At 37.4% G+C, this 16,583-nt stretch overlaps 1 protein-coding gene across 1 annotated transcript in view; it reads right to left on the bottom strand.

The window, feature by feature from the left end:
- The window catches only part of LOC108716186 (CUB and sushi domain-containing protein 1-like), an 882,106-nt gene that overhangs the window by 247,203 nt on the left and 618,320 nt on the right, over window positions 1–16,583 (bottom strand). The window contains exons 13-15 of the mRNA XM_041563770.1: window positions 15,474–15,656; window positions 4,490–4,816; window positions 3,754–3,948 (exon numbers count right to left, since the gene is read on the bottom strand). Coding sequence (XP_041419704.1) covers window positions 3,754–3,948; window positions 4,490–4,816; window positions 15,474–15,656 — 705 coding nt within the window. The remainder of the gene's footprint in view (window positions 1–3,753; window positions 3,949–4,489; window positions 4,817–15,473; window positions 15,657–16,583) is intronic.

Genomic DNA, 16,583 nt, shown 5'->3' with positions numbered 1-16,583 from the left:
ACTTACTATCATCTGTCCCTGAAATCACTAACAGCTCTCCCCCTACACTATCTCTTCCAAGCACACACAGGCAGATTTTTCAGATACATTTTTGCCCTTGATCCCCCTCTGGCATGCCACTGTCCAGGTCGTTGCACCCTTTAAACAACTTTAAAATCATTTTTCTGGCCAGAAATGTCTTTTTTAGATGTTAAAGTTCGCCTTCCCATTGAAGTCTATGGGGTTCGCGAACCGTTCGCGAACCGCTCGCGTTTTTGCGCAAGTTCGCGAATATGTTCGCGAACTTTTTTTCCGACGTTCGCTACATCCCTACTGCTCTATATGTCTCTAACTTGCAGTTCCTCTGCTTCTTTCAATATAGTGGACTAAATTTTACCTTTTCCTAACATCCAAGTATTTTCTAACGGAGAAAACTTGTTTTAGACACCAGGCTGATGACCTTAGACAAGAATACTGTAAGCAGAAAATGTCTTATTGTTTTATGTAACCAAATAGGTGCATGCTCTATAGCATGAAGAATTTTCCCTCATTGCTGTAAATTATCACATGTACCTCAAAGGTCAGTGAACATGAGCATGATGCAAGGTCAAAGATTAAGGGGGTTATTTATCAAAGATTGAATTTTAGAGTTTTTTAGACCTCAAATGAACTCGAATGTACTCACAACTGATATGGTTTCTAATTTTAAAAAAAAGCTTGAATGGAAAGAACTCGAATAATCGAGTTTGGGGTTAACAACCCAAAAACTCGAACTAATCAAGTCTTTGGCGAAAAAAACCTCCCACGTTTTCAGACAAAACCCTCTGAAAAAAAACTTGAACATCATGAAGGCTATCAACATCTTCAAATGGTTCAGAGGACCTCTGCCATTCACTCCTACATGACTTCAACAGGTTTTAGATAGTGTATTTACAGATTTGAGCTATATTTCCAGGGTCTGCATATAATAAATCTCGAAAATTTAAATTTTTTTTATTTTAACTCGTGATGGGCGAATTAATTCGCCAGGCGCGAATTTGCGGCGAATTTGCGCGATTCACCGCCAGCGAATTAATTCGCGAAACACCTGCGAAAATTCGCGCCAAAAATTCGCCTGCGTCAAAAAAAAATTTTCCGAAAAAACGGGCGCCACCGTCAAAAACGCCGAAGCGAAACGGCGCAAATTCGCCCATCACTAATTTTAACCTGATTTTTTACTATAATATAACCTTGAAAACTTGAATTTTGCCCGAAAAACACAACTCAAAACTTAATAAATCTGCTTATAAAAATTGTGCTAGTTAAATATAGTCATTTGTTAACAAAGTAAATGGGAATTTGTGTTTTTAATTGCACTTAATTATACAACTACTGTATAACCTGAACTACCGTATGTTCGGCGTTTATTCAGTATAATACAAATACTGCCTAAACACATTGTGTATATTAACAAGGCAATACATTAATTCTCCCAGTGTTTCAAATTATTTTGGGAAATATAATTCAACAACATCTGGAAAGTTCTATATTACATACAGTATTCATTATACAAATCTAAAGTATAATAAATAGAAAGCCAATTTTGTCAGCCAGCTGGGGTTGTGCTTATTACTATGTTATTGTTGACATTTAAGACTTAAGCTGGCCATAGATGTTGAGATTTTTAAAAGATCAGATCCTGATCATGAGACCACGATCTTCTCAGAACGATCGTACGATCGTACGAATTTACCATCAACTAAAAAGACCAATTTACCAGGAAAACAAAGGGGAGCTGCCTGCTTGGCCCTGCAAACATAGAGAGATTGCACTGGGACCGACAAAGATTTTTTGACCTGGCCGATCAATTTCCCGACAGATGTCGGCCGAAAAATCGTAAGATGTACGATCGTTCGAATACCACTAACCACACGATAATTGGTCGGGCTTCCCTAAAATCGGTCGTTCGGCAAGAAGAATCGTCGCGTCTATGGGGAGCTTTACTATATGTTTGAACATAAGTTAGAAATATACATCTCTTCTGGGTTCTCTGTCAAAGAACCATTACATTATTACGCTGCACCAACAAAAGGCTTCTATGTTAGGGATTCATACTCTGCCGTAATATTGTCATAATGATTAGGAACACCATGTGGAATCAGGCACTAACAGTTTCAATTACTAAAAACTTTAACATGCAAAGTGATTCCAATACATTCAGTCTCAATCACTCATTTATGTCAATTAACCACATTGGCATAGCTGTAAACATTCTTGTAGGTATCTTGCAGCCCTGTTGGATTTTAAAGTAGCCCTGGATATCTAATATTTTTCCTGGCAAAGACATCCAAGATCCTTTTAAAAAAACTTCCCTTACTATTTGTTTCGATAAACAGTTATCATGTCCCCTGGTATTGTCTTATTTTACAAGTTAACTTGCATTTCTGCACTTTTTCCAGCTTACTAATACCCTTTCTATGGAATGGTGCCAATATTATACTTTAAATTCAGGATGAGGTCTTATTATTCTCCCATGACCTTCCATTCTGGAGAAATCCACCTTGTCAATCTCCCTATTTTTCAGGTATGGCCACTGGGGGTATAAAAAACAGAAAGATGTCTTGATTTATGACATTTTTGCAACTTATACTTGTTTTAAAGACAAACTTACATCCCATGGTCTAATGTTAGATGCTTTCAAAACTAATCGAGCGTCAGTTGAAAACATATGATTGCCACTCCAAAAACTAGACTTAAACAAATTGTCGTTGCAAAAACTTTTTTTATCAGATTATTTGACAAAAATCCTGACTTTATCTAATTATCCAGTGCAGTTCACAATGTCAAGATACAACTTCAGGGACAGCTGGCATTTACTTCTACATGACCTCGACACTTTGAGTTGGAGTACTTGAGGATTCGGATTTTTAGCAGCTTTGGGGTATTAATAAATCTCTAAAAATTCAAGTTTTCTTTCCTCAAAAAAATTCAAGTTTTCCCATTTAAAAACTAGACCAGATAAATTTGAGGTTTAATAATTGGGTCCCTTAAACTTTAAAAACCCCAAACAAACGTGGATCTATTAGCTGCTTGTAACATCCTCAATAACCCCCTTTCTTTTTACATAATATATCAACTACTATTCACCTCCTATAATAGATTAATACAGTACACTTACTTGTGCCAGATATAGCTGACTCCACTGAAACTACATACAATAGGCAAGATAGGCCAAAAAGCAAATGGCTGTTGCCATAAATGCCAAGCAGACTTTTTGCATATGACTTGCCAGTTTCCTTAATTCCAGGAATTTTGGTGAGGTCTCACAACATATCTTTCTACTCATCTGGCCCTCCCACCTCTGCTATCCTATGAAAGTTCTCCCTTTCTTGAAGAAGCTGTAACAGGTGAACTTCAGAACATTTTAACTAGATCTTTGCTCTACTATGCAAAAAACTTTATGACAACTTTAAAACATTAAAAATATGTTAGTAAAACTGATAATTGGATTACTGCCAGTAATCAAACTCATGTGCCTAGCCAGAGGCTGTCAGATGAAATTTGAAAAAAATTCAATCTGCCAAACTACTCTGCACTGTTTGGAAAGCCCTGCAGTCCATTTTATTGATGTGAGTCCCTCACCAACATGCTGTTTTTCGGGGGTGGGGATAAACCTTGATAAAGCAAGGCACTGTTCTCTTGTTTTCATCGGAACATACCTCCACCACTCAAGAAGGTTCTTTTCCTTTTATACTGTAGTTCACAATGTTGATTTTAAAGTTTGCGATATATTACCTTCACATCGTGGGACTGTCGAACTCCATACTACATTTCCATCCTGTATAATACAAGTAATGGACTCTGATCCTTGGGTTTTAATAAAACCTTCATCACAATGAAAAGATAACGAGCTTCCTAGCAAAAAGCGATCTCCGAACCTCCTTCCGTTTACTGGAATTCCAGGATCATGGCATTCATTTTGTCCAAATGCTGGAGAGTTAAAAAAAAAAAAAGGAATAAAAGATTACAAATTAAGATGTATAAATACATATCTAGGCTATATAAAGAACATTCTCTTAAATATGGTTGCACATTCCCTAGACAGTGAGCAGTGTTCGCATAAAGATAAGCTTTACTTAAAAAACGGGATCCACTCTAGTATTATATATTCTAAATTAGTAGTGTCCTCTTTAATAAAGAGACTAGTTTTTTACATGATCCTCTTTAATGAAAGAATCAATTTAAAGCACAGCAATTAACTGATAAATTTTCCTTATCGTAAATAGCGTTTCTTATATTCCCCCATAAATCTTTCATATGTACATTACTTAAAACTAGAACTACTTAATGTTTATATGTACCTCATTTTCTTTAATAAATTCAGCTCATCCTAATACTGGTGCAATAATACCTTCCCCACAAATACAGAATCTAAAAATATTTATACAGTAGTTAAAAATCAGTCATTTTACTTTTAGATTCCATGTCACACATACAGTGCAATTGTGTGGTTTTGAAAACAATTACTGACTTGTATAAGTAATATTAAATCCTCTTCCAGTTGTTGAGTGATCTGATTGAAATTCCAAACGCACAATGTGACTATTGCTGGCAATTTGAGAAGGCACTTCGTTTCCAGAAAAAGTACCAAGTACTGCTAGCTCTGCAACACCTTCATCCTTTACAGCAACATAATCAAACTGAGGTTCCACATCAAAGTCATTAAAAATCAGATGGATTCTGCTTCCTGGGTCAGATATTATTAACCATATGCAGTTCATGTTGTTGCCATACTCTTCAGGGTAGTTCGGAGAAATAATTATTCCAGAAGGTGTAGTAAAATTGAAAAAACAAGAGACTGTGAACACAAATGCAAAAAAAATAAAAAAAAACATAGCAATGTTAGTTCTTGGTTCTTAGCAAGTTGGTTCTTAGCAAGTACATAAGTAAAACAAGGCTCTCGCATACCATTTGGAATATCAATAGAATTTCATACAACTCAATGCAAAGGAATATGTATCTCTCATATCTATATGATTTACACATATCCTACTATAGAGATTATTTAAAGAAATATTAACTTTAAATTTAGCCTAAAGTTTTCAAAGCTGGTACAGGTATATGTGTTATCCAGAATGCTCGGGACCTGGCATTTTCCAGATAATGAATATTTCCATTATTTGAAATAGACGTTTCACCCAGACACAGAAATCTGTATAATAAAAGTCCTTATCAAATTAAAAATGAAATCCAATTTCTATTTTTGAATAAAGCATTCATAGCTGTTGTAAACACATTTAAAAATCTCAATCAAATATTGTCTGTCCCTCCTCTATGCCTTAGGCATAGAGGCAGGGCAGACAATTACTTCCACTCTCCATTCAGCGTTTCCTAGATGTCACTGCTCTCCCCACATTCCCCAGTTCTCTTAACCATTTGATTGTGTAAACAGTGATTGGGGATAGACATCAGGTCCCCCATTCTGGTGCACAAACAAGACTCTGAGATTATACAAGGCTTGTCTTAATAACAGTGTCCGCAAAATGGCTCCTGCCTGCTTGCTATAATTATGAATTCCCCAACTGAAGGAAACAAGATTCAAATAATTTATATAGTGTAATTAAAGTTAATTTTGTTTGATTAATGTTATAAAATAGGGTTTTGAAAATTTTTTGAGTGACGGGTCCCCTTTAAGTCTACTAGAACATCTTGTAAACCTTAACAAACCCAGAAGACCGGTATTTCATCCAGTAAGGATTAAATATAAAATACAAGGTACTGTTTTATTATTACAGAGAAGAAGGAAATCATTTTTTTAAATTGGATAAAATGGAGCCTATGGGATATTGCCTTTCTGTAATTCTGAACTCTCTGGATAATGGGTTTCTGCATCATGGATCCCATACTTGTATAGGCTGCTCTGATGTTCTTTTGCTTAGGAATACAATTATAAACCTTTCCCACACAACTTCCCTGACAACTTCCTTGACTATTTAGTGGTCAGTCTGGTAGGAAACTGTCCAGCAGGTGGCGCTGTTGGAACTAAATTCATATTAACAGTACATGTAGGCCTTAATAACTTGGAATTAAAAGAAAATACATAATGAATGTAATTTACAAAAAGTGCTTAGAATAGCCCCCTCGTCAATTTTACATTCACTTATTTTAAAGGTTTACTTATCCTTTAAACTTTGTTTGTGTAGTATTTTAGAATAGATTTTAGATTAGTTTCTAACAATTCTAAAAATATCTATCTCTCATTTCTCAGTTGTTTATTAAATACTCAGTATTTTAATGAATGCATATATTTACATATTTTTAAAAAAAATTACAATTACATAAATATTTAAAATCAGTTTTAAATGTGATAATGGTTACAAGCCATTTGGAAATTTAAATGACATGTATTTCAAGTCTAAATGTACAATGCATTTGCAATGAGAGAGGTTTTTATCAGTGACTTAGAGTAATACATTGATAAGGGTTTTGTACAAAAAAGCCTTGTAGCTGCGGATGACACAGTTTTGTAGAGAACTGCTAAACCCTATAAAGATTCAGTTAACCCAATATCTTCTATAATACAGCTTTGTAGGATAGGAATTATTGAACTCAATTACTCAATGACCTAATATGTTTATGACTCCTATTAGTTCCTAATATGTTTATGACTTCTGGAAGTTATCATGGCAACTTCCTTTATTATAGCCAGGGGCAGAATATGTACTAACCGATAAGATTTCGGGTGTGCTTGTTGGAAGCCTGGCCAGCTCCTGATGAGCGAATGGGAATTAATATCTGTTATTGACCAAGTGGTTTAATTTATGAGCTCATTGTTTATTAGAGAATATAAAACCTGAGGACCCTGTTTTGTTGGCTGAAATCTCTCCTGCAGAGTAAACGCTCATACTGCCCAGTGCCCTTGTGCACCTGAATCGGGATCTCCCAGTTGCATGGTGAAGATGTTTGCTTTGTTTGCTCAAATGGTGATGCATTACTTTCTTACAAACTTTATCTGTGATAAACTTTTGCGTATATGCTATGCATATTAGGTGTAGGGAGCTATGCATATTAGGTGTAGGGATGTAGCGAACTGCCGTTTATGTGTTCGCGAACGCCGTTCGCGAACACCGGCAAAAAATGCGAACAGTTCACGAACTGTTCGCGAACTTCGAACATCCGAAAATCGTTCGATTCGAACGATCGAAGGATTTTAATCGTTCGTTCGAACGATTTTCGTTCGAAACGAACGATCGAAGCTATTCGATCGAATGATTTCATTCAATCCAATGGCTTCGATCGTTCGATTCGAACGAAAATCCTTCGATTTAGCGATCGAATGGTCGAATGGTCGAACGATTTTTGACGCGAACGCCTATTGGCGAACGTCGCGCAACGTTCGCGAACATTCGGCGGACGCGAACAGTCGAAGTTCGCGCGAACAGTTCGCCGGCGAACAGTTCGCTACATGCCTAATTAGGTGTTGTGTGGGAAACAAAACTGCAGTTGAGGTGCAGATGAAGTAATAGGAAAACAATTGCTTTGTAAATCCATATCTCAGAAAAAGTCTCAGCATCAGAGGCTGTGGAAGATGGTTGCAGGTGGAGGGACTGGGTGTAAATGATTTCACCTGATACGCACAACTTTTCTTTTCTTACTGACTTCCCACCCACCCATCTGCATCAACTTCCGGAACTGGGGGGGGGGGCATAGTTACATAGTTAAATTGGGTTGAAAAAAGACAAAGTCCATCAAGTTCAACCCCTCCAAATGAAAACCCAGCATCCATACACACACCCCTCCCTACTTTTAATTAAATTCTATATACCCATACCTATACTAACTATAGAGCTTAGTATCACAATAGCCTTTGATATTATGCCTGTCCAAAAAATCATCCAAGCCATTCTTAAAGGCATTAACTGAATCAGCCATCACAACATTACCCGGCAGTGCATTCCACAACCTCACTGTCCTCACTGTGAAGAACCACCTACGTTGCTTCAAATGAAAGTTCTTTTCTTCTAGTCTAAAGAGGTGGCCTCTGGTATGGTGATCCACTTTAGGGTAAAAAGGTCCCCTGCTATTTGTCTATAATGTCCTCTAATGTACTTGTAAAGTGGTCTAATGTACTTGTAAAGCATGGCCCCCTTGGCTCTCCAGTTCGATGCACGTGATGATGACTAAGTTATACTGTATAGCAAGTAGTTAGGAGTGCTCTACCCTCTTGTATTCACCTGTGCAGGTCCAGGTGCTAGACCGGAAGACCCTTGCCTGCAAGCTGGGTCAACTTTTACATCCAATGAAAAAATCCAGTAGCACACTGGTAATGTTGCAAAAAATCTTCAGTGATTTATTAGCCCATATACAAACACACAGAAGGGCAAAGTTTCGGACCCTACTGGACCCTTTATCAAGCCTAAGTATATAAGTTATACCGTATGGCATAACTTGTGCAACTATACAAGCATGAATATTATTTAAGAAACATAAATCATAACACAACAAGACATGTTTTAGCCAGGCGAATGTTTTTTTTCTTAGTGCAGCCATGTTTTGTTCATGGTTAAACTAAAAATCACTATCTAGAAACAAAGCTAGAAAACTGCAAAAAAATGCTGTCTTTTCTTACTTTCCATCAGCAGCTTTCACGACTACCACCATAACACAAACACAAACAGACAGGACAGTCTGGAACTAAGGAGGCAACGTAGTCAGCTGGCTAGGCCCGGCTTTGCAGACAGATAGTACCCCTGCTCTGGAAGCATAAGGGAAGCAGAAGCAAAACAATGGAATACAACAACTAGAATAATCTAAGCACTAGAAAAAATAGCATGTTTTTATATAAAACATATTTTATTCCTTCATTCAGGGCCGGAACTAGGGGTAGGCAGAGTAGGCACGTGCCTAGGGCGCAAAGCTGGAGGGGCGCCAGGCACGCACCTTCTCTGCCTCTGCTATCCCCTAGTCCAGTCCCTGCTCTGGCCGGCGTGCGTGTATCTTTGTTTTGCGCATGCGCACTTTCGTTCTTCACGCATGCACACTCGTTTTTTCGAAGCTAGAAAACTGCAAAAAAATGCTGTCTTTTCTTACTTTCCATCAGCAGCTTTCACGACTACCACCATAACACAAACACAAACAGACAGGACAGTCTGGAACTAAGGAGGCAACGTAGTCAGCTGGCTAGGCCCGGCTTTGCAGACAGATAGTACCCCTGCTCTGGAAGCATAAGGGAAGCAGAAGCAAAACAATGGAATACAACAACTAGAATAATCTAAGCACTAGAAAAAATAGCATGTTTTTATATAAAACATATTTTATTCCTTCATTCAGGGCCGGAACTAGGGGTAGGCAGAGTAGGCACGTGCCTAGGGCCCAAAGCTGGAGGGGCGCCAGGCACGCACCTTCTCTGCCTCTGCTATCCCCTAGTCCAGTCCCTGCTCTGGCCGGCGTGCGTGTATCTTTGTTTTGCGCATGCGCACTTTCGTTCTTCACGCATGCGCACTCGTTTTTTCGCGCATGCACACTCGTGTTTTTTCCGTGCATGCGCACTCGCGTATTGGGCACTTTGCCGGGCCAGGCTGCCTAGGGTGTCTCCCCGCGTTGGCCCGACATTGCCTTCATTATGTTCACACATTTTCTTAAAGTTTATCAGAACAAGGCATATATTTCTATAAATTCTGATAGTCAATGAACCTTTAAATAGAAATTCTGCATTTACTACTGAATGTTTAATTTTTCTGTATATAATTTGTTTAGATTTATGGTGAAGGTGGTGTGGGCAGTCTAAGGAGAATTTATCAGTACTGCAATATTAAGGATTACAATATAGAGCTGTAATGACACTTGACTAAAAAGCAATTTTATACCTATTAAATTTGAGAAATATAATTACTTCGCACTATGTCCATTTCTGCAGTTGACAGAGAATTTTCCATTGTGTTTCCCATTAATATCAATGTGAAAGGTCTTTACTTAGTTTACTTAAGATACTATTCATGTGTGTTCATGGGATTATGTCAACTCAGCAGATGCTCAGGATGCTGAGGAGATATAAAAAAAATCTAAGTACTATGAAATGGATGGAACTGGGAAAAAAATCAATTTACATGACAGATGGAAATTAAATAAAAAATCTTTAATTTACATGATGTTGCTTCCATGCAAGCCTTTTCCCTGAACAGAATAATGCACTCACCAGCACCATGATTGTCATCCTCTCGTCCAGGCATGAATTCTTCTTCAAGCATGCATAGTTGTTCATAGTCAGTAAACTCACATGTTTTTAGGATTAATTAATATATTTTTTAATATTTTATAAAAACGCTGCCACTCATTTGCATTACTTTCTGCTGAAAAAAACTCTTCAGGATTTAAAGGCCTATTTATCAAAATTCAGATTTGTGTAATGTTAGAGTTTTTTCTACTTTAAATCATTGTAAATTTAAAAAAAATATTGAATGTTTGCTTATTTATTAAATAATCCAATATAAAAAGCTCAATTAAATAAACATGAAAAATAACTTGAAAACCTCAAATTGGATTGAAAAAATGTGAAAGAATGTGAAAGACTTGCATTAAAAAATGTTTTTAACTTGCCAGAAGGGCTCCCATTGAGTTTTGAACTGCAGCTTTTAGATGTTGAAATTTTACAATGTAATTTTTTAGTTTTTTCTGCTTTTTATATACGGCACTCTGAATAAGTATAAAGCGGTTTCTTTATTGTATCATGGTGGGTAACATCATCGCCTTACGAGTTTCGTGAAAACATTCCCTTAGTCATAGGCATATATTTTTGTTGTTTCTTATGTGTGAGCTATACATATTTTCTTCAAGTTTGACAAATGTGTTGCACTTTTCAGATATTTTGATTGATAATCTGACATGTAACCGCATGTTTAGTTTTTTAAAAAATGACAATGAAAATGAATTACAAAAAAAGAAAAGTACTCTCCATGCTAAAAAAAAAACTCAGCTGCTGACTCATACACCTGTGTCAGGACTATTGGGGATTCAATCTCTGGTCTGCATGTTACTGGACTGGGCACTCTCCTGCTGAGCCGCTTGAGGCAGTTGGAGCTCACACTTCAGACTGTAAGTATATACTACTGCTATTCCTTGTCTCCACCCCTAATCTCATTAAGGCCAGGTGTCGGTAATCTTATCATCAAGACTCTATCTAAGATATTACCTTCCTACCAGCTATTGCTGGATCATTAACCTATATCTGTGTTTTAGTCCCCTTTGCTCCTGATTTGGCCTATTCATTCCACAGTCCTGTTAATACCTTGTGCCTGCTCCCACACATCATCTGATCTCCAGGTTTTGACCCTTCACTTGTTTCACGGACTTATGTTGCCTGCCAAAGATCTCTTGCCTGTGGACACTGATTTGAACCAGACTGCAGCCTGCCCCCAAAGGTTTGTCATATTCACTTATCTTCACATTATACTCCTTCTCATCTGTCTGCTGTCTCACCTACACCAGCTGTTTCTAGTTACCTATCAAACTTAGTTCTGAGCACATTTCCCGTATCTTGGTTGTTCTAACACCAAACATGGTGTTACCGTGCATTTCGGCTCCCACCTGCCAACCACACACCATTGTTAAATCCTGACAATCTAAAGACACTAGAATCTGCTTATGTGGAAAAGAAGATTTTGGATGCCATTTTCAGGCAGTCCTGTCCCTGACATCAGTGCAAAAGATACAAAAAAGGAAGGTTGTGGAAGCATTCCAAGGCTAAGTAAAAACGTGTTTAAATACAATGGTGCCACTGATTTGGCCAATTGATCAATGCACATTCCCGGTCCTATTTCATAAATAATTCAGTACATATTCAAGTGCATGTATTTACAGGGGTATTTACAGGCATGTATTTACAGGGGTTTTTAGTTACAAAGTTATGATCATAAAATTGGTAACCCATCATACCTCGTCAAGGTAAACCCCACATGGCAGTTTAACTCTGGTCATAGTATAAAAGTGCTCGTACCTCCCTGCATAGTAACATTTCTTGGGATAAGTGTATCCTGACCTTGGCATTGGTTTCAGTCAAAGGCCTAAGTCTTCTTCCGCCATTAGTTTTTGCAGCTTTTGAGAGAGAGACTACACAAACCAACACCCATTTTTTAAAGGCATCAAACCACATTTAGTTAAAGAGGTAGAGAAGGGGGGGGGTGCTACAAGCCACATACAGTAGGAGTTTTGCCTGCAGCTTCTGCAAAAGCACTAAGTGGCAGAAGGATCTGGCTACATTCTCCACATTGCAGCAGATATACAATCCAGCTGCACAGGGCAGCTTCAGTTGGTGCAAAGCAGCCCTGTCCTTAATAATTGTGTGTGAGCAACTAGCTCAGTTTATTGTATATAATTATGCAGAAGAAACCAACATAACATCATGCAAGTCCTTTCAGACAGCTACTTTCTTAGCTATTTCATTCTCCAGTGGTATGCAACTTAGCTTTTCCTTCTATTTCTAGTGTTCTGTACTAATCTCATGTCAGCCACTAGGCAGCACTTTGACTCACGTTTAGCTGAAAATTGAATGATTTCTGAGCTAAGTTTGACGTATAGGATGCTAAAACCAATATTAGCTTTTTAGAAGGGGAAGTCAGGGGCGTTAGATTATTGGGGGAAAAGTTCCAACTTCTTCTAACTGTTCTGTAATGTTTTTGGAGTTAGTACCCTCTGCCTCTCACTGTAAGTAGACCATTTTCTGAACACTCCTGATAACCCCCACCACCACACACACAATGAAAGTGATGAACATGGATCAATGAATGCCCAACCTCCATCTGTTACGACCTCTGTATGTCAAAGATGGTGCCTTTCCTTTTATGAGAAGCTGTGATTTGCCACTACTGGTTTGCCCTGACAGCAACAGAAGCAAATCAGAGGCAGCAGCATAGAAACATGGAACATATTATATCAGCTGATTAGGGTTTGACATCACACTAGCTTGTAGTGAAGCAGAGAAACGTATCCAATATATAATTCATGGGGCTAAGGGTATTTTGGGAATATTACAAGAGGACTTGTCTTATGTTCAATTTTCACCATTAAATATTTAAAAACATCTATTTGCCAATTTAAAAAATATCCATACAGGATTTTTCATCATCTGATATATTTTGAGAAAAAAAACAAAACGTTTCCGCATCCTCCTAATAGTGGTAATGTATCCTGTGATTTGAATATTCAACTACCTACCCCAATGTGTGGTTAAAATTCCAGCAACCTTATAGGCTATTTAGGGCTATAGCATCAGAGTGGAGTCCTTCACTTTTATACCATGCTCTTTTATCACTTCCTGGCCTAAACAGTGTAATTTTAGAACTGAGGCCTACCCCTAGCTCATGCTATTCCTGGCTCTTCCATCTCATTACCTTGTGAATTCTTGCGTTGTCATGCCTAAAAATGAACTTTTGCCTTGTGTTGCTTGAAAGTCCTGCCTTGTCTAGTATCCTACCTGTCCTGTATTTCCTTCAAATTTGTATTTTACATTATTTAAATTCAGTGCAACTTCATATACAAATTACATGCACAGTATGTACCAACATATGTAAATGGGTGATTAAAGTGGGATGGGTATGTAAAGTAATTAAACGAGAACCATAAAAGACAGTGAATTTGTTGTAATGCTCTATAGATAGGTATACGCTTTTCTTTTGTGTATAGTACTGAAAATTGAATACAACATTAGATATATTTGAATATGGCATATTTTTAATGCATGGAATTTCTGTGATCTAATACTGAACTATGTATGTGTTTAGTGTGCTTTATTGACCAAATGTTTTCACTTTATTTTCAAGCAGGTAGGGGAGCCTGTGTAGAGATACATATTTGTGTTTATTTTAGCAATAAACTGCAACCAATCAGCAGACTCAAATATATCTATGGGTGATTTACTAGAATTGGTGCAAACTTTGCATATAACTTAAGTGTGAATACACTTACTAGAAAAAAAATCTATAGACCTGTTTGAGAACTTATTTGCCAGGTCAAGTCAGGTAGATACATACTGTTACTGTACTGTAAGTATTACTATGTCTTATTAATAATGATATTAGTTTGGGCAGTTCTGCTTCACACAGCCATCATCCTTAGCCAGCTAAAGGTAGATCCCTGTGCTATTCAGTTTTACCTTATACAATCCTCTGTCATAACCATATGTTTTCAAGTATCCTTGTTGTACAAATACACTTGAGCCATGACATAGGCATTGTTTACCCCAGTGCTTCCCATACTGTGGGGTTAGTCAAAGGGGTGGCCTAGAGCAATGACTGAATTTGAACTATCTATCTATCTATCTATCTATCTATCTATCTATCTATCTATCTATCTATCTATCTATCTATCTATCTATCTATCTATCTATCTATCTATCTATCCATCTATCTATCTATCCATCTATCTAGTTGATACAGCAATTATTTGATTTATCTGTAGTAATCTTTTTTATGAGCTAAATAGGGATGTAGCGAACTGTTCGCCAGCGAACTAGTTCGCGCGAACTTCGACCGTTCGCGTCCGCCGAATGTTCGCGAACGTTTGGGAACGTTCGCATTTTGAGTTCGCGTTCGATCGTTCGACCATTCGACCATTCGAATTCCTTCGACCGCTAAAAATCGAACGATTTCCATTCGTTCGAACGATTGTAAGCATTCGATTCAATGAAAAGCATTCGATCGAATGGCTTCGATCGTTCGATTCGAATGAAAATCCTTCGATCGAACGATTAAAATCCTTCGATCGTTCGAATCGAACGGTTTTAGCGGTGTTCGAAGTTCGCGAACTGTTCGCGAACGTTCGCATTTTTTGCCGGTGTTCGCGAACGGCGTTCGCGAACACCAAATCGGCAGTTCGCTACATCCCTAGAGATAAAGTGGGGGTCTTATTTAAGTTTCGACATCCAAGGGTGAGGGGCTTGAACCAAAAATTTATGACAGTCTTGGTGTACCCTGGTCTTCAAAGTTGTGCATGTGCTGCATCCAGTCATGGTGGATGGGGAGAATTGGCAAATGTTTGGTGTCTAACTTTCTTTGCTTTCGCAGTGTCAGTGAAAAGCAGCTTGGTGGTTTTATGTCATATATTTATGTACCCTTAAAATACTTGCATTTAATTAATCGAAAATATCTCTACCTTTAGATTTCAAATTTTACCAGAAAACTTCGGAGTATTGCACGAACCCCAACGCACATCAAAAAATCATTGGGACTTCTCCCACTGACTTATATACAACCTCGACAGGTCTGAGATGCCAGATTTTCTGATTCTGACTTTTCCATTCTCGGGGTTTAATAAATTCTGAAAAAATCTTGATTTTTTTTAAAAGTCCAATTTTATAAAAAAAAATCACAAATTTCTCGTGATTTTTGCATTCAGAGTTTAGTAAAGAACCCCTTTAAACTCTGGTATCCTTCTTTGTAAGAAAATCAAGTGCTATTCTTTATTTGTTTGTTCATGTTATATAAGGCGATTGTTAAATTTTTTTTCTGGTATAGAATACTTACAAACACAGCTTGGCTTATTTCCAGACCACTGATTATTTTGTTGGCAAGTGATAGTTTTTTCTCCCACAAGTTCAAAAGCTGCCTGGCATTCAAAAGTCAGCACATCTCCATGAAGAAAACTGCTACCATTCCGTTTACCATGCATTGGGATTCCTGGATCGCCACAACCTCCCTTTTCAATTTCTAAAAAAACAAAACAAAATTGTGTTAATAGCACGTGCACAAAAAGTTATATTTGGCCAACATTAGATAATAATAACAAACATAATATACAAACAAATATAGTTTTGAACCAAATATACTGAATTATGCAGAGCAGAGCGCTTTACCACAACCTTTCATTAAAAGAAGCTAAATCTGTGATAGCTGTCTAGCTATTATATGATACCTGAAGTTTTGTGTATATTATTGACATATTATCACTCCTACCCATGTATTTAAAGTGTGTGTGTGAGCAGTGAATATGGTTTACTGCATGGTATGTTTGATGTCATTTTGGTGACCTCCAATCTGCCTGTAGTTGTCTTGTATATGACACATATTAATTCATGCAGCAGCAGCACAGTTACAACTAGCAAAGCACAAAAACTAGGCTCTGCAGTAGGCTGCATATATAACTAAAGAGGATTCTTTGTGATCCAAATATTAATGAAACGTAAGATGGGACGATTTCCTAAACTCCATGAATAACAAGATATCAAGATAATAAAGCATACTTGTTTATGTATTTCTGGTATTTTACTAATCTCTATCTGTGGAAATAAGCAAAATGTTTAGCTACTATTAAAATTCTATTCTATCTAATGTTTTGTTGATGCTGTCAAAAACAATGAGCAAAAAAACCACTGAAATGTGATGGAAAACAGTCGCAATGTATGCATAAATCAGATTATATATGATTTAAATAAGCAGAGCAATTGTTTGCTATAATACTCAACAAACAAGCAATTGTCCTGGCACATTTTTGTAAACAAACAAATAACTAAAATGAGGAAATGACAGAGTCCAAGTCATAGTACTGCATGTGGCTACATGGCTGCTCTCTTCCCTTTCACAAGACTGGTGTCGTCATCATCATCATCATTTCTATACCACATCCCCAATATATTA

The sequence above is a fragment of the Xenopus laevis genome, chromosome 5L (assembly GCF_017654675.1).
Source record: "Xenopus laevis strain J_2021 chromosome 5L, Xenopus_laevis_v10.1, whole genome shotgun sequence".
NCBI classification, from domain to species: domain Eukaryota; kingdom Metazoa; phylum Chordata; class Amphibia; order Anura; family Pipidae; genus Xenopus; species Xenopus laevis.
This window is presented reverse-complemented; position numbering and strand designations above follow the sequence as displayed.